This window comes from Lampetra planeri, chromosome 31 (assembly GCF_965212315.1).
Source record: "Lampetra planeri chromosome 31, kcLamPlan1.2.h2, whole genome shotgun sequence".
Classification (NCBI taxonomy): domain Eukaryota; kingdom Metazoa; phylum Chordata; class Hyperoartia; order Petromyzontiformes; family Petromyzontidae; genus Lampetra; species Lampetra planeri.
The window spans coordinates 3,259,792-3,279,346 of NC_136137.1; the positions used below are offsets into that span (position 1 = coordinate 3,259,792).

At 41.3% G+C, this 19,555-nt stretch overlaps 1 protein-coding gene across 13 annotated transcripts in view; it reads left to right on the forward strand.

Moving 5' to 3' along the window:
* The window catches only part of LOC144729100 (la-related protein 4-like), a 58,518-nt gene that overhangs the window by 23,630 nt on the left and 15,333 nt on the right, over positions 1–19,555 (forward strand). For 7 of the 13 annotated variants that reach the window (XM_078609025.1, XM_078609020.1, XM_078609018.1 and 4 more), the window contains 9 exons: positions 10,145–10,301; positions 12,494–12,553; positions 13,286–13,453; positions 14,522–14,612; positions 15,710–15,846; positions 17,457–17,560; positions 18,517–18,627; positions 18,891–18,944; positions 19,088–19,321. In XM_078609025.1, coding sequence (XP_078465151.1) covers positions 10,145–10,301; positions 12,494–12,553; positions 13,286–13,453; positions 14,522–14,612; positions 15,710–15,846; positions 17,457–17,560; positions 18,517–18,627; positions 18,891–18,944; positions 19,088–19,321 — 1,116 coding nt within the window. Of the gene's footprint in view, positions 1–7,637; positions 7,928–10,144; positions 10,302–12,493; positions 12,554–13,285; positions 13,454–14,521; positions 14,613–15,709; positions 15,847–17,456; positions 17,561–18,516; positions 18,628–18,890; positions 18,945–19,087; positions 19,322–19,555 lie in introns of those variants that run through there. The other 6 variants (XM_078609028.1, XM_078609023.1, XM_078609029.1 and 3 more) reach the window with 5 other exon arrangements.

Consider the following 19,555-nt stretch of genomic DNA (forward strand, 5'->3'; position numbering starts at 1 on the left):
CCCAACTCTTCTGATTTGCATTTTGTCCCTTTTTATATTGGGCTTTTAAATTATATTTTCCCGTTGGTTACATTAGGTCTTGTTGACTGGTTCCGTGACATATTTCACATGTATGGATGTTTTGAAGTGGCATTGCCATCACTCATGTGTATCTCTTGTCACTGGGGGGGTCTATTTCATATATCTCTTTAATCACACTGATCTGTATAGCCTTGTCTCAAATACAGCATACGTTCCACCAGTAAAAAATCCTGCATGATGCTGTTTTGATAATTTCTATAACATTACAATCTTGGATGACTACTTAAGTTTCCACTGATATAAATGCATTTTCATAGTCTACAAAATGTTGGCATTGTGGTACTTGATATTAATTTATCTTAACGAGAATCTGACACACAGACACACAGAATGTATCAAATACACACACATAGACACACACACACTGTGTGTGTGTGTCTATGTGTCTGTCTATGTGTGTCCTCTCTCTGCTTGTGTGTCTGTCTGTGTGTGTCTCCGTGTCTGTGTTTTGTCTCTCTCTCAAATTTAGCAATCTGTGGAATAACGTAATCAACCAGTTAGGGTGTTGACTGTTGTGTTAGCCGACTCTGTGTTGTATTTCATTGTATTTCTAAGTTTTCTAGGTTTGTTTTCTACGTGATGACGATTGCTTGTGTTGCAATCGAAACATCGTATTCTATTGTATTTTCTTTCTACGTATTAATTCTTAGTTGTATGACATGAATTCTACACGAACACTGGGTCTCCGGATTTATTATCAGTAGAATAAAGTCGTTGATGTGTAACTGCTTGGCAGAGGAAAGTAAAAAGAAATAATAAAAATGCATGCTCTAATGAGCTCAACATTTGTAGGCAGGTGTTTCTTTTACTATATCTGTGGGCCATGAGGATTGCCCAAAGGACAGGTGGAGGTGAATGGATTTTGGCTAGGTGTTAAACTTGGCTGTGCATATGGAGCTGCAGGTTAGAAAAACATCTTTCATGTTTGGCTTGTTTGCTCAAACCCTGAAGGCTCGTGGAAGGCTTTCTTACAGCTGAAAGTTTTAGTGTTAGGAGGTAGCATCATTTGAAGATTTATCTTTTTGGCAAACAAGCACACTGCAAGGTCTGACATTTCACAGTCATTTTACCTCTGAGAGTAAGAACCTGTTTATGCAGAGCTATTAGGTGGAAAGATTAAGATTAAGCATGTGTACACTCACTCCAGTAAGTGTACATATGTTTTACAGCATGTACAAGCGGCGTTTTGGTGCCCACGGTGTTTCCTTGTGCAAAGGGGCCGAATACAAAATGTGTTTTGAGTTGAAGAGAATTTGGTAGTGAATGCAATTACATTTAATTTGACTGAAAAGGTGTTAATGCTCAGATGGTTTGGAATTATTTAAAATTGTGTACACAATGAGATTGCTAGCCATCTCTTTTGAAAACAACTTGAATGCGAAATTTACTTTTGTTAGATTTATCTGCATGCTTTGCTAAAAGCTCCAAGTACTGTGTTTATGGCAGTACATCACGGCCATTTTTCATACAGAAAGTCAAGTGCCAGTACATGGCTCCAGCTTTGTTTACCATCAAAACAGAACTGTAGTTCAAAACTTATTTTCATAGTTGAGAGACTTCTTTGTGAGCTGAGAGCAAAATAAATATTTGCATTGCATTTTTAGAAAGTAACATGCATCGGTAAGTCTTCCAAAGCATATTCGTGCTTTGCGGAACAATTCGTTTCAAGAAATTGCCTTCGCAACCTTACCCGTTCATTCTTGACATGTGGTTCAAATGTATCAACTTTTAATTTGAGCTTAGTACCACTCTGATAATGCACAGTAGAACTGTCAATCGAGTGATCCATGTATAACACAAGATAATGTCATATCGTTGCCAAAGATGAACGTCTGTTATCTTAATCAAATTTCTAGTTGCCTTACAAAAGTTTAAAGTGTCCATCAAATAGTGTAGAATCTATCTGTAAATGATAGGTTTGGAGAGTCTCCCTCTTTAGCAAAATTGCCTGCAGGAAATGAATTGCGTGCAAGAGATGGTGGCTAACGACAACCAGTTGAGCACTCTGCTTTGTTTTGTTTGCCGTGTTAGGTGAGTCAGCTGCGGGGAGGAGAGGTATGCTGTCGACCAGGGCCTTGGCGATGGATGGGGCTCTTGCTTTTGCCGCATGATATGATCTCTATCCTCCGTCTGTAGGGCCATCGATCAATCACTTGAGAAGCGTTGACTTTTCACGTGTGGTGGAGGCACAGATTTTCCACACTGCAGAGCAGCTGAAGAGCATTGCTCATGGCTTATCCATTGAGCAGGATGCGTTGTACGGCTAAAATCCGTGATACATATACATTTCTGGCCATGCAGGAATTGCCATTTTTCGAGATTGTATCCACATATATATTTAATTAGCACAATAACATAATGAACACTATATCCAAAAGATGGTACATTGTTATTATGGCTTGTGCAGTTTCGTGGTCCAATTATCCATTGAGATGACGGTCACTAATTGGTCACAGCAGCAAAGCGTGAACTTCGAAGTAGAAGTGATGGATCCCTAGGCCACTCATTGTTCAGCTGCTCACATTCATTTTCTGGCTAAGCGTATCCCATAAGCTGGATAATGGCTTACTCAATGGGCACTGAACAGGACATGAAGGCAGCATAATTTACACTTCCGTTGGGTTGTTATTTCCCACACTAATGACTCAACATAATTTTTACGAATAGCTGTTTCTTTCCACTTATTGTACCTGGCTTGGTGTGCCAACTTACTCTTTGATGCAGGAGTTGTAAAAGTGGTCGAATTTGCATTTAGTGATTTCCAGTTCTGAGATTGACTAAGTATGTAACCCAAAAGATACCACCAGTGTAATTTCCATGAAAGGACATTGATAATGTGCTTTCTGTTAACAGTGGTATCCTTGGCAGAACTTAGTTCTGCTCATATTGTCCATTGGTGGTGTTTTACAGACTCGTCCAATTTAATTAAGCGTGACGCTTCCAGGAATTCTGGCTGTCCAAAGCCAAATATAGGTGACGCAGCCATAATGTTTAGCCGATTAAAAGAAATCTATCCCAATTCGTCAGGTTTATCCTTCACATGATGGCACAACCACACCCACCTAATCTCTGGATGCGTCAATCTTAGTTTGCGGCAAATGTTGAAGCGTGGTGCAATGTAGTTTGGGCACACGCAACCCTATTTTGTTAATGGCACTTTTCGGTATAGCCTGCAGTGTTCATGACAACCAGCATGGGATGAGTTAAGTTGCTGCGATTTACTTTTGAATGAGAAGTGCACAGCTCGATGTCCATATGTTTTATGGAGCATACCCAACAGTGGTGGCTTCCCGTGTATAGGCTTGATGATGAGGTTTATGTAAAAGGATTGCAGATTTTCTGGTGTATCACTTTCATTGGGCTGTGAAGGGGAACTCAGAGCCAGTTTAGTTTACAGTAATGCCACGTATTTGAAAACTATTTCTGTAAGTAGATTTAGAAATTAAAAGGCCTTAAACAAACGGTTTTATGCCAAGTTTTTTTGGATAATGACTGCAAAGTTGCATAAACTAGTTTGATGCCCTAGTTAGTTCAAGTGATGCTACTTTATTTGGGGACTAGACTGATTGAGGCCTTAACCTAAATCCCCTGACTCTAATTTCAACAGGTGATAAAGAATAAGTGTTTATCCATTGTATTGCTTACAGAGAGTGTATTTGGAGCTTGTTATATTCAGTGGCGAATTGCCCGATGATGCTGGATGCAATTACCAGCGAAACGTCGTACTCAAATTGTAAATGTTGTGGTTTCACGCTTCAACACACCGGTGGGCTAAAGCAGTGAACTATTTGTCTTTTGTCAACGTGACACTTTTTTACTGATTGGCCGTGTCGGGTGGTGGAGGGTTACGACACATTTATAAATAACGCGATCTAAACCCAAAAACGTTGATTATGAGTTTGCATGTTCTTCCCATAGCCATGTGGATTTTTTTCAGGGTCCTCTGGTTTTTCCCTCCACAGTTATAAACATGCGTTTAGAGTATTTGGCTGCTATAAATGTCCACGTGATAAGCCACTTAGTTGAGCTGTCATTTGTGGCCATGTCGCTTCAGTAAAAGAGCTACATAGCTCAGTGGGCCTCACCTGAATTTTTTAAAATAGTTTAGTTTAGTCAAATCTTTTCATTAGTGCTATGTTGGCTCTGTCGACAGATGCAATGTCATTCTTCCCTATTCCTTAATTTCATTGGAAAATGTTTATTCTAATAATGGGCTCTCCTGGTTCAACCAAATCGATGTTAACCGACCATGGCCATGTTATGCACTCGTGGCCATTTGCTGACAAATGCCTGTGCCCTGAGGCTACAAGCGTTGGGGGGCAAAAAAAATAAATCACAATTTATACAGCACATGTCTCAATTCATGCTAATTTTTAGGAAATGTTAATGCAGCCTTAAAAAGGCAGATGCCGTTGTGGTCTCCTACTGCACGGCTTAATGCTTACATGAAAGGCGTTTTGCTGTCCAGCCCTAATAATGTGTTCATTGTCCTGTCCCTGCTGCTAGTGATGATGATTGGCATAGTGTTTTGACTGTACGCTTACCGCCAATGTGGGCAACAGTTGGGGACGCTCAAAATTCTTTGTGAGAATCCAGATGGGCATAATGAGCCATATGGCATTAAAGCAAACATTTGTGGAAAGTGTGGTGATTCATGGTGATGGATACAACAGTTTCCATTTACATTCAGTTTTTTTTCTCTCCCTGCTTTCTAGTTTCAATAAAGGCACTGTTGCTTTTTGTTATTATGGATTTAGCGAAGGAAGTCTGTGCTGTATATATAATACATTGTGATGCGCTCGTAAGTCAAATTTGAAGCTGCACATGTATTTATATATTTGCTGCACATACTTAAATGCTCAATAATTTAATTGAACAGATCAGAATGTGTTTTTTTTTATGACGATAGGGTGGCATAATTGCTGCATGTAGCAATCAAAGAGTCTGACCCATCCTGTTAAATTGTCCAGGAAAACAAATCTCCTTAAATGTCATGTCTCTCATCATTGGTCGTGTGACACCTTTGTACACACAATGGGAAAGTTAAAGCGTGGAACGGAGTGAAAAGGGCAGCGTGGAGTGTGATGTGGCTTGAAAAAAAACTGGCAATGTTAACGAAACACTGGAGCATGTTAATGACCCGAATGCGTTTCCAATTCGTTTGTTTTGTTGAAGAAATTTTCGCTAAATATCGTCATGGAAACCCAAATGGAGTGGCAGTCTCTACAAGAGAGAGAACACCGCCTCACCTGTGCTCTTTCAACAGCCTGAAACTTTGCTGATTTATATTACGTGGTACACAAAAGCCGAATTTAAGTAATTGTATCGTGGTTTCGGTTAAAAATTTGCTGAAATGTTAAAATTCCCTGCGGTTTTGTTGACCATTTTATCGTTCACCTTTCTGACTCTTAACTGGCACAGGTGGCATCATCTCTGTCGGTTTGCCCGGTAAGCAGAGTACAGTTTGTCAGGCAAATGTGGACATTTTCAAATGTTTTTATGTTCTCTTGAATTCACTTTCAAATGTTCGATATGCTCGGAGAACATTTTCACTTTAAGATTAAATCAAATGTTAATGGGAGAGTGCATCAATATGCTAGGGGAAAAAACAGACATGGCACAGCGTTTTTTATCACAATTTAATTCGGAACCATTAATCCTTAGTGAAGCTGTTTGTGTTCACTACAGATCACATACTACCTTGAGGCATGTTCAGCTTCTGTCCATTGCTGTGGGAATGTGATTCATATTTTTAACTTAAGTGAATAAAATGTAGCATTGTGTGCTTGGCATTAATTATTGTCGCTTATCGTGCTTTTTTTTTATGGCTAAAAAGTATATCGTCAACGCAGGATAATTTCCTCAATTTTACAAATAGCTTTGCAGAACCCATAATTGGCATAATGCTTCCTGTAATGACGCTGGCACTTGGTGTGTGAACATCCCTGCCAACAGTTTGCCATGCGTTCAATGTTGAGGAGTTGGCAGACCATTCCTCCACTGCCTCCTACCTTGAAAGCGCGAGCCCAGAGCGGTACAACTGCTTCGGAGCTGCGTATCGTTCTAGTGAGCAATCAACTCCGGTGACTCGCCGTGTCGTCCCGCGAAGTTGTGCGAGAAGCCGAGGTTGCGACCGGTATCATTTGTGTTTTCACAGCAAATTAACTCGATGAGACATTTGTTTTTGTATGTTCCACTTTACTGTTAAATACACACTGTGTGTGGGGGGGGGGGTTATTTTAAATCACGTCAGGGTGTTTATGTTCGCCTAAAAGGTCAACAGGAAGGCTGCATTTACATATGCAGTGATGTGGGCCTAAGAGATTTTTTAAAACATTTTAATATGTTTTAGCCTCTCCCCCTCCCCCCAATGTTATTCCTTGTGTGCTATCCACATCATGATAATGACTTTATTTGAATATCTCGAATAGCTTGATAAGAGGTTTCCACAGAACTACTTCTAAAAACTCTGAAGGTGGCCTTCCTATGTTTACACATTAGGAATCCACTTTGCCACAACTTTGCTATGATGTTCGTGCTTTTGGCATCACAGTTAACCTGATTTTTTTTTAATGATCATCTAGCTGGGATTTATCTAAATGAAGGAATAACAATTAAACCATCCAAATGATGAGGTGTTTTAATGCAGTCACAGTTGACCAGGCTGAGACCAACTTGGCTGCCCCATATGCCATAGGAGCCGTGTCCTAGACACGAAGGCTGACTCCACAGTCTGGCGAACAGTGCAGTCATTGAACGACCATGACTTGCGCTGTTGATGTTACGTAACGTACGCTACTAACCAAGCGCATCACGTTGGTTTTAACCTAAACACGTGGTGTCATGGCATGTGACTGAATTGTACATTTTTCATGTGGCGACACGTGTGCTTCGTGTTTCGGAGCCTTTGGATATCCGTTCAGTTATATCTGCCTGTCAAAAAAATATTTTTAAATAGTCTTTAAAGTGCTACACAAGATTTAAAAGTATGGCTTAATGCCTAATTGTGAGGCAATATTTTTTTCTATTAAATAGCGATTCGTGTGTGTTATCTTGAAGTAATGCTGCTGTGCAGTGTTTGGGTAGACATGTCAAGAAACCTGTGAACGGTTTAATTGTATTTGTTTTAAACAGTTGCTGATCACAGGCTAAAATGCTCAAAAACATCAAAAGCGCCTAATCAGAGTTGTAATTGAAAATAATTAACACGTTTCTTGAATTGAGCAAGGAATATGAGTGCTTGTCGAACATCATGCCCACCTCGCATGCGGCGAGCAGCAGCGTCAACAACTGAATATAACGGGGCCACGTTAAACCGCAAACTACTCGTACGTGACAATGTCGCAGAGGTGTGGACTCGAGTCATGAATTTGATGACTTGCGACTCGACTTGGACTTGCATAACAATGACTTTGTCCCACCTATGAGATGTGGACTCGAGTCATGTGACTTGGACTCGAGTCAGACTCGAGTCATGAATTTGATGACTTGCGACTCGACTTGGACTTGCATAACAATGACTTTGTCCCACCTCTGCAATGTCGACCGCCCCCTCTCAGACCCGCCTGAAATGCCATCGTCCATTCTGGTCTGGTCGGTGAATCGAGATGTTGACCACGGTGCTGCACCCTGTGCGGACAGCTGGAAAACAGAGTGGAGGAATGCACAGGCGACGAACAAAACACCTGACCGGTGACCCAACGGAACCCCGGCCTGGCATCTCGCTTCCTCGTAAACGCAAGTTGGAGGATCAAGAATAGGGTCCACCCTTTGACTACGGAGTGGAACAAACAATGGGCCACGTCGTTGTCAACTGCTGCCATCTTAAAACCAACAATGTTGGATGGTAAAATAACATAGACATTGATTTGTAAAATTATAAAAAATATAAACTATTTAATTTTAACAGGTAAGGGCCCACTGAGCTACATAGCTTATTTCAGAAGTGACCTGTCCACAAATGGTAGCTGAACGAAGTGGCTTATCGTGTGGAAATTTATAGCAGCCAAATACTCTAAACGCACGTTGACTCTAACTGGGGAGAAAAATCCCGGAGGACCCAGAGAAAAATCCACGCGATCACGGGGAGAACATGCAAACTCTAAATATACAGCGGGCGTCAGGGTCGGGATCGAACCCATGTCCTCCTACATACCAGGCGATGTAGTTAACATCTCGCCACCGCGGTACTGCTGTACTTAAAATGAGTTGCAAATCTCTGCACTGTGCCATATGAGAGAATGAGATATTGTGAAGCAATGGAAGGGAATTCCAAAGATGTGCCGTGCGAGGGAAGCTTTAGAATGGTCTCTGTAATCTTAAATTGCAAATTTGTCGTGGCGTTCTGTTTTCCTGCTACACAGTTACATTAAGACATGGAGCTGTTTGTAACAGTCATTACACAAGTGTAGAAGAGGGTTGGGAGGGTAGGAATTCCACTGGGTCATGTATATTATGATTATTAGGCAAGATATTTTAGAGCTGTGGTCCACACACAAGGTAGAAATTCTAGAAGCTTCAAAAATGTTATCTTTTTATATATACTCATGCTAATTTAGAATTATATTCTTGGTTGTTTCGGTATAAAAGTCACGTAGAAGGGAAATAATAAAATAATAAAATTATCAAACTTTACTGAAAGCACCAAGAATATGGATCCCTGCAGTCACGAAAGCTTTGAATCAAAATTTTATTTAGAATTATCAAATGCAATTATTTTTGTCTGGCAGTGTCCAGTTTCACATAGCATTGGAAATTTAGTTTCAATTGTTTTTCTTGAGTAATTCACTCGAGGGTTATTAACCTGACCAAGTGTTTATTAAGTTACACCCCTGGTTCACTTGCTGTATGATCATCCACCTTCATTAACAAACTCGTGTTGGTAATAAATAAATGTCCACGCTGTTACTGCAATGCTTTTGCATATCATACCCCAGCTGTGTTTTTATAAGTTTTTCTACAAACAAGTACTTTTTCTTTAGAACTTTTTTTGTGTTTTAATTGTCCTTCCCCCACGCCTCTGATTTAGCACAGTTGGCTACGTACGGTGCGAAAGGAGTTCCACATACACACTTAAAAACCCATAATGTGAGAGAATAGTGGATACCACAGAGCTGCTGGATACAACCACATTTGCCAATGTGATGTGTAACTTTGATCCTTACAGGTGTATCGATAGTTAAATTTTTATTTCTAATTTTATTGAGGGACTGTGTTGGTGTGGTCTGGAACCGTTTGTGTTGCTGCCTTGCCCAATCTTGCATTTAGTGTTGACAAATCGTCAATAAGTTGTATATTTATTCAATTTGTACTTATGTATACTTTATTTGTATCTATTCATTTTTTTTCGTGACTTGCTCACCTTTTCTACATTTTTGCAATCCCACCGTTTTCTGTATTGCTTGTAACTTGCTGACCCGCTTCTTCATGGACATTTGTGACAAAGAGCTTTATAGCTCATCGGATTCCTCCAGTCCAAATAAAGATAGAGATTCTAAATTATGATACTTCTGATACTACTTCTATCACTTCTCAGAGCTGGAATTGTCAAGTTGGGTTCAGAATCGCATGTAATGTGCTCGTTTGTTACACGTTCATTAGTGACCGGCTTGATCCTACGGTTAAATCACACGTGGCTGGCTTTGATTTCAAATCCAGGATCTCGGCAACGCAAGCATAGTGCTCTGACTCCGTACCACCCGGCCACTTCTATCCAGTGAAGTGGCAGCACCGAAGGCTTAAATAACAGACCTGCTGTCCTGCACGCTCTGTTTTTTTTATTAAACTTATTTTGCGAGGTAAGGCCCACTGATCTGTCTAGCTCTTTCAGAATCGACTTGGCCACAAATGATAGCTCAACAACGTGGCTTATCACGTGGAAATATATAGCAGCCAAATACTCTAAATGCATGTTTCTAAATGTGGAGGGAAAAACTGGAGAAAAATCCGCGCGACCACAGGGAGAACATGCAAACTCCATATGCAGACGTTGGGGTCGGGATCCAACCCACGACCTCCTGTATTACCAGGCAAGGTATTTAACGTCTCGCCACCGTGCCTGCAGGTCCCATCGAAGAGTTCCTCGGAGCTGAACCCCAACGCCAAGGCATGGCAGGTGCTGGCGCTGAGCGGAGACGAGCTGCCCTCTGGCACGGCCGGTGACGGCGCCTGGCACGACCCCTCTGGGAGCGCCAACATGGCCGCCGTCGCCTACGAGGGCGGTACGTCCAGATACCGGGCAACTCGGTGTCCTTTGTTGACAAGTGGCGCGTATGTGGTGGCAGTACAAACATGCCGATCTGTGTATTTTGTTGCACGCGTGAGTTTTCTCCTTGGATTCGGGTTTCTGCCGTGTGTTCCGGCTACTCTTGGCATCTCACATTATGATCTTTGTAATGGACACAATAAGTCGCGTTATAAAAAGAATGTCCAGTTCTATGAATAAACTTTGCGTAGTTATGTTAATGAATGCTGCATGAATTCCTATTGAACAGCGTTCTGCAGCCAACCTGATTGCACCGGTCTGTGAAGTGACTAAGCATTATGCTAAACGTGTGTCGGAAACCTGAGATAGCAACACTAGGAGAAGTAAGACTAGTACTGTATTTTGTAATAAATGCACATGTGCATTTTCACTAGCTATTCTAAAGCTATGTACTCTTATTGTATGGAATTTGAACTCGTGCCCTTGGAAACTTGGGTCATTCACATGCTCTGGCTAGTGTTGTCTCTGTTTTCATATTTAATTTATGAATAAAAAATGATTTGGTCACGTGGGAAAATTATTTCAGCCGTTCACATCCAGCACACCTCATGGTGATGGTACGTTACAGATTCACTTATACACTGGTGATTTTTTTAAAATAATGAGTTATTAAATTGTAATGAATACATCATAAATATTTATCATATCGATTTAGAAATGATCTGTTGTTTAAATGTAGTTTGGTGGACGCCCCCTGTAACCGTAAAAGCTCTCCGACCCAGCTTTGAGAGGTGTTTTAGTCCATGTGTGCGCACACATGCCCGTGTACCCTGGTCACAAGACTTAAGTTGTGTGGCAACCATGAATGTTACATTTAAACCCTAGTTTTGTCCTACCGTGGTAAACACTTTAAAAAGGCTTATATGGCCTTGTATTGGAGTGATAGATGAAACATTAGGTGCACCAAGCCAATAAGGATAGTACATTAATTGGCAATTCACTTACAAACGAAACCCTACAAAATGCATTTTAAGACAACTTACTTTGTATTGATTGCTGGGTGCAGGTAATCACAACACCGTTGATATATATTCAAAAGCGCACTTGCTTACGATCGTAAGTCATGTGGGACCTACTATGTTTTTTCAGGCTGCGGCAAGACATGCGATGAAACTAAAATGTAGTAATCCGCATTGCATTTGAGCAGGTGGTGTTTATTTTAACAAATATTTCCATGGTGACAAATGAGCGGCCATTGTAAAGCGTTACAAAAGCCCTCGGAAGCTTTCGGCGTCATCGTGCGTAGGTAAAATTAATCAGTAAAAGGGCACATCCGGTTGTTTGGTGACCAGGGTAAGGTTTCTGGAGGGGGGTGACGATTTAATGTTGAGCTTTCAAGGTATTTGTCTCCTGTGAAGGTGCTCTTTTCACGCGAGCACTGTAAGGTTGGAGGGACACTGTTTTTTGGTGTGCCTAATTTCGCAACCACATACAACGGCGAACAAAGGTGCGCTTTGTTCTGACACACGCAAATAACACACTTCATCTTTAGTTTCTCCCCTTAAGGCAACACTAACACGATATGTCCTGTGTTTATATACTGTGTGTATTACATTAAGTGTACTACATCGTCTTTAATTGTAAGGTAAATATACGTACTCGGCTGTTGAGGTGCGTTGCATGCTTGCAAGAATAATGGGATGAAGGAAAATAAAATTAGCATGAACATCCGAGCTAATTTCTAGGATTAAGCAACTAATAGGGGCGAAATTATAGCAGTCAAAACAGTGCCTTGTATTGCAGTGTTTGTTTCACCTACACGTAAACGCGTATGGTTTTGAAATCTGTATTCATGTAATGAGTTTTGAAATTTTAATTATTCAGCAACGTCTTCCTTGGGATATTAGACCTTTAAATAAATATATATATTTTTTTTGCAAAAAGTAGCAAGAAATTTGTAGAAAACCCCACGTCATAAAGAGCGCTGAGACACGCGGCTGGGATGGCTGCGTGGCCTGTTCACGTACACATGAGCACATTCTCACGGAACTAAGACAAAGTCGTGAGGTGGAAAGGAATACGTTTTCTGTCCACATTTGTCACTGGTGCCTTTTTTAAAGAGAAACTTTTACATTGTCTGAAAACCAGGTTTTTAAAATGCCTATTCAGCTCTTCTCCTGAATGGTAAATCAATAATTACTGTATTAGATTGTGTTCTAGGATTCTCTCAAGTCAAGGGGACAGCACATTTTGGCCGTGTCATCTATTGTAAGTCACAGCTGACACCACTTTTTTTGGAGGATGACATTTCTTGGAGGGATGACCTTGATAGTTTGGTGTGATTCCAAACATCAGCTCGAGGATTCCTTCTGGATTAATCAATTTGCAAATTGGAGCACAGAAAGTAAGGTACAAACTAGATTCGAAGCTTCCTTTACTGCAGGAATTACTCTATGGTTCTTTCGGTAAAGTCACGTGGAAATAAATTCAATTCAATAATAGAATACGACGCTTCGATTGCAACACAAGCAACCATCATCTGGTACAAATGAATGAGAAAACAAACAGGTCCAGTAGGTGATACATTACTTGTATAATGTGTCGGAGAAATAATTTAGTCATTGGAATGCATTTGTGGGCAAACCAACCAAGCTGGATGCACTTGTAATCATGTAATATGATCCGTTAATGATCTGCCTTAAAATTGACGCAAGTTATATTAATGCTTGAAATATCAAATGTATGCTTATGTTCATTGCAAAGATGCATAAAATATATATACTTTAGTCTCTACTCTCCCCACCATCAACCCGCACTGACCACTGTAGTGAAGTATGCTAAAAAGGCTCACGGCGTAGGGAGGCCATCATCTACCAGTGGTCTGATGAAGGGGCTTCACGCGTATATGAAACGTTTAAGCGTATTGGTTGGACATCCTTGAGACATTTTGTTATTTAATGACCGCATTGTTCATATCAAGTTGTGTTGTCTCGGTCGCAGCAGTGTATGAGCAGGTGAATGGCGAGGTGGGGAAGTCCTTCCCAAGCATGGGAGAATCGCCAGGCTCCGTGCACCTCCAAGAGCTCACTTCCATCGGCGACCTGGTCCTCCATGCGCCCGAGACTCCGTACTCTCTCTACGAGCCAGCGCTTATCACGGGCCCGCCAGGTCTGTGGCCCTGTTGCTAGTCATGGGGGAGATCGGGGGCTCTGTTCAGTAAGCCGATGCAGGAGCGTTGACGTGCAGCAGCATGGGGATGTCTTCATCCGGCAGTGGATTGATGATGATTGATGATGATGATTATAATGATGATGATGGAATCTGATGCTGCAAGCTTTTGGCAGTGTTAACAGTTGGTTTGTATCGACTTGTACATATCCTTTATTTTAGTTCAGACTGTTCTCCCTTATGCATGTTTGCTAGATTCGTAAATGCCATGTTGAGTGTACATCTGTGTACACCTTAATGCTGTTGATCAGTTGTTTTTGTTTAAGTCTATGGTGGCTTCATGCTGAATAAGAATTGTCCTACATGGTTGTTTGTAAAATGCAGGCAAGGGTGTTCATATGTAGTTGAATGTGCAACTTCTTCTAAGCCCATGTCTTTATTTTGCAATAGAAGTTTATGCTGAGGGTAGTGGCAGGATGTTGTAGTGTGTGTTTGCTTTTATTAAAGAGCAAAAATGCCTTCTCGTTAAGTTATTTTGACCACAAGTTAATTAATCTATGAATATAAACACCCATAAGTTAATGATGAAGTTGTTTTCCATGGAGACACCCAAACATTTTTGCATAGGGATTTATGAATACATATTCATGTGAATATTGATGCAAAGCACTGCAGTGTTGTGATGACAGCATCGGGTAATTATTCTACCGGTGCCGTTTTGCTCATGAAAAACCATACGTATCGTCTCCATCATCGTTGCTGCTTTTGGCCAAATACAGACATAATGCTGCATTCGTTTTAAGTTCATTGTAACTCGTACAGATGTATGAGCACCAATGTATTCATATTATTGGGTTTTTCTGTAAAGTCACGTAGACATCTACGTGACTTTACCGTCACAAGAAGCTTTAAGTCAACACCAATGCATTGTTTCTTAATTTAGGAAAGGCTCAATGTTATGCAGAGATTAGGTACCACACTTGGGTACCACACTTGTCATATTTATCAGCGTAAATCCGTGTATTGTTGTGCAACAGCCGAACTAAGTGTGTTTGCCTATCTGTGTAGTGGATGGAGAGTTGGTGGGAGACTTCCAAAACATGAGCAAGGAGGACCTGAAAGAGGTGCTAAGGAAACAACTGGAGTATTACTTTTCCAGGTAAGCCTTCAGCATGGGCACTGAACACATTCATGCAGTACAGAGGAGCACTTCAACTTGAGCCACCTTTTGCGTCTCTTGCCATGGTGGGATTGCATTCTCTGTTAATGATAATTGTTTTTTTACCCTTTTATCTGGCAACAAAACTGGAACCTTTTTTTACAAGGAGTCATGTTTGCATTGACCACAATACCTGCGGTCGGAATGCAAAGAAAACACAACTCTAATAATGTATGCACTGTCCTTGAAATTGATTGGTCCACACCCGAGACAGCTTTTCTTAGAGCCTCGTCTCACATGGTGTTGGACCAGATGACGCCAAAAGGCGCACAACTCAAAGACAATGCACCATCAGAGTATGAGAGCTCGGGGTAAACATTGTCTTTGAGTTGTGTGCCTTTTGGCGTCATCTGGTCCAACACCATGTGAGACTAGGCTCTAAAAAAAGCTGTCTCGGGTGTGGGCCAATCAATTTCAAGGACAGTGCATACATTATCAGAGTTGTGTTTTTTTGTTTGCATTCTGACCACAGGTATTGTGGTCAATGCAAACATGACTCCTTGTAAAAAAAGTGTCAGTTTTGTTGCCAGATAAAAGGGTAAAAAAACAATTATCATATTTTGCTACTGGCAAAGGAGGTTCCAATGGTGCATTCTCTGTGTTTCAGTAAAGATGATCTGAATGAAGAGATTCAACCTTGTCTACAGACATCATAATTTGGGATGGTTTTTATTCTTCGAGTAAATATGGTAACATACATTTGAGGTATATAAGAAGGCTATAACAAAGTGAAACTATGCAAAAGAGATTAGGTTAGTGGGTTTCCACTCTTTTAGAACTCCGAGTCATTTTGCAAAAATGTGAGTCTATACATAAACACTTTTTTCAACTTCCCTTAAAGTGGTATTCCTGGAGGGATAAAGGGTTGACTCGCCTAAATCAGGATGTGAACTTAGAACCTGATTGGAACATTCTAAACACTGCACCAGCCTGCCCCTTGTGTTACACTATAATTAATAAAACTAGGAATTGCTTTAATGTGCTCTTTTTGCACGTGTGTGTGTGTGTTCTGCGTTGATTGCATGTGTCGTCTACAGAGAGAACCTGGCCAATGACCTATATCTGGTGTCTCAAATGGACAGCGATCAGTATGTGCCCATCTGGACCATTGCCAACTTTAACCAAGTCAAAAAGCTTACGACTGATAAGGACCTTATTGTGGAGGTCCTCAGATGTAAGTACTTTATTCATGGTAAAGTGCAGAACAGCATCTGGGATGAGCTTGTGCTTCTGTGTAAATCAGTTGAAAATGGCAGTGTGAGATGTTGTGCCTCGTACCATGTCCCAGCTAAATTTTGGTCACTATGGACATTCAAGATGCATACCTAGGCTTAATTTTCCTGCATTGTCTTAACATTGAATTATTGCTCATTGACATGAAGCATCGGTGTGACTGCATTAACATGTGTGAGAGTCACAGGAACACTTTGTCACCAAAGTGCTTTTTAGTGTGACTTTTAAAGCCTTAAAAAATAACAAAAGCTTCAAACACATGTTGGACAGCCAAGAACACCCCGGTTTATCTCCTCGCTGAGCACTTTGTTTATTGGGTTGTCTTATTTGAATTGCGTACTGTCCCTCTTTGCATCGTCTCGGCCCACATCGAGTAGCAAGCGTAGTGGGAATTGTGTTCATGGGCAGCCCTTTGTTAATCTACTGCTGGATTATGGCCTGTTCATGCTGTGTGAGTCGCGGGGAATTATTGCATCAAACTGCAACCACGCTGGTCGCATTGATGGTTGGTGAAAGCAGGGGGGAGTGTACACGTGGACAGAGAAATACAGGACCACGATGAATTTTGCTGCATTGCCCTCTGCTGCCCATTACTTAGGCCCGCAGCAACATATAACAACAATCTTTTGGTCATGGTAATCACTCATCCAAGCACTGTTTGACTTCCGAAATCTGATGATATCAATTGGGTGCGGTTTGGGTGATTTGGTAACAGGCCAGGCAGGCAAATTAACTTCAAATTTTGTTACAAAAGAAATGAGTGTTAGGTGACAGCATTTAGTGCCATTCAACCATGCCTTCATGTATGTATGTATGTTGAACTTCTTTCGCACCGTACATAGCCAACCGTGTTATTCGGATTTGATGGGGGACGACGACAAACTAAACACACAAAGAAACAAGTTCTCCCATTAGCGAGGCCTGGATTTATCCTTTCGTTGAAGTGTAATGTCGCCCATTGTGAATTCAGACGCATGTCCACAAAGTTAAAGTCGTATATGCTGTCTGTAGGCATTTTAAATCTAGGCATTTTTTACGTCCTGAGTGTTTGAGCAATGCCAGAAGTTTGGTCATGCAAATAGTTTTTTTTTGCATTTAAGATGCATGCAATTTGCATGTGAAAGCCATATTGAAGCACAATATTTGCTCGGGTGTTTTAGTTGCATATTACTATTACTTAGAATGCAAAATCTTTTCTGCATTGTGCTTAATCCTTTATGCTTACATTCAATTGTATTCGTTCTCTTTAAGTTAATTTCTTTGTGGAGAGCCGTTTGAGATGCACCTGTGCATTTTAATTCCCGGCCTGCTTTTGTGTCCGTAAATAGTAAGTCGCATTTTAATTCTTTTATGGAATTCATTCTTTGTCTACATTAGTGCTTGCATCCAGGTGCTTCAGTGTAGCATCTTGATCAAAGCAAATGTGATGATCATTAGTCATCTGTAAGCACTCGTTACATACCTGTTAGCACTTATCATGTGATCCTAAGAACGGTCGCAATATATTTTTCTGTGTTTTTCATCCACCTGTAATCTTTTCGTCTCTTGCAGCATCAGCAGTAGTGCAGGTGGATGAGAACGGCGAACGAGTTCGACCTAACTACAAGCGGTGTGTCGTCATTCTGCGGGAGATTCCAGAGACCACTCCAATCGAGGTATAATCCGTTCAATAATTCCAGCAACCCCCGGTTTCTATTCCAGGGTACAGTGAAACCTGGGATTGCGAGCATAATTCGTTCCGGAAACGAGCTCGTAATCCAAAGCACTCGTATGTCAAAGCGAATTTCCCCATAATAAATAATGTAAACTCAGATGATTCGTTCCACAACTCCAAAATATTCATATAAAAATGATTAATACAAAATACTGTACCTTTTTATATTTGTATTTAAATTTAATATATAGTAATTAAATGTATTGATTACATTTAATCGTGGCTGGTGTAAGGGAGATGAGAAAGTAGAGGAGGGTTATTGTGTAGGACGACTTTCACTTGCAGTACAGTTACTAAAGAACAGTCACTACACTTGGACACAAAATAAAAAAATGCTTTACGCACACACACACGTGGTCACAACACTATACTGTAGTAAACAGTAAACGCTCGCACGGATGTTGACTGTGCGAGTGAGGCAAGCAGACTGAGACCGAGCATGGGAGATGATTACCCACAATCCCGCAGCGAGAGAGAAGAACCATTGGCTCAGTTGTGATCACGTGACACTCGGCAGACAAAGCGTATACTGTACATACTGCTCGTATTGTAAGACATCGCTCGTTTATCAAATTAATATTTATTTAAATATTTTGCTCGTCTTGCAAAACACTCGCAGACCAAGGTATCACTGTACATATATTTTGAAAAACACCAGTGGCAATCTGCACCTGTATTTGTCATGGAGCGCTCTCCTACTTTGACTTTAAGTTTGACCACCTTAAAACCAATCCATTAAAACAAGTGGTCAGCAATAGCCATGCAAACCTGACTGCAATTAGGCAAGGTGCCAGGTTTATCTAGTGATTATCTTACCCACAATTATCTGCTCATTGACAGTTGTTTGTATGACAGTCTAAGCAGAGGATTGGGGTTGCGTTTGTGTGTTTTTTTCAGGAGGTTGAGGCCTTGTTTGGGGGTGAACAGTGCCCGAGGTTCATCAGCTGTGAGTTTGCTCACAACAACAGCTGGTACATCACCTTTGAGTCGGACACGGACGCCCAACAGGTGAACGCATGCCTTGGGAGATGCCACTCTTACCACGCCACCATGTAGTGTTGTGAAGAGGCCACGTTGCCCTGTTTTACAATGCGTGTGGTGTTGTGCCATATTTAAAATTAAAATGTATTCTATTTATTGTGCAGCCGTTCTTTTCTCAAATGTGATATTTTATAGCTTAATTGTTTCGGTCTGACCCAACCACTTACTAGAGAAAGTAAGAAAAAAATCTGTGTTTTAGAGCAGTTGATATTTTTGTTTTTTTATGACAGGCATTCAAGTACCTGCGAGAAGAAGTGAAAACCTTCCTGGGAAAGCCCATCATGGTAACGGGCTTGTCGCAGTCTGTTAACTGACATGAAATTACTAATCCCACAGCACTAGATATCTCTTCATTCGCTTTAATCTTTAATGCAACGTCAGGTCGGTGCCAATTCCCCCCCCCCCCCCATCTGTAACCCCATCCCAGGCTCGCATCAAGGCCAAGCCCATTGCTATCAACACGTTCCTGCCCAAGAATGGCTTCCGGCAAGCAGAGATCAGCATGTACCCCCTGCAGCAACAGCAGCAGCAACAACAGCAGCGCTTTGCTACACCAGTCTACCTGCAGCCCATATACAGCACGCCACAGCAGTTTGGCTTCTATGGCGTGCTGCCTCCACCGGTCTGGCCCCCGTCATCTGCTTACTTCGAAGGGCCGCTGGTGAGAAGGCTTCCCCCTGTCGATCCTGTAGAAGTCCCTCCACTGTGTTGAAGAGGCAGCGAGGGCAAATGGGGACGGAAGATTTTGTGCACCAGCTGAAGCGTGTAACGTGCATCAGTGTGTGATTATCCAGTGTCAAGAGTTTACACGAGGGAATCGGCAGTGGATGCCCACAAGGCTGATCCTGGTGCCTTTTTTTTTCCCAAATAATTGTGCTGGAATTGTGAGTGATTG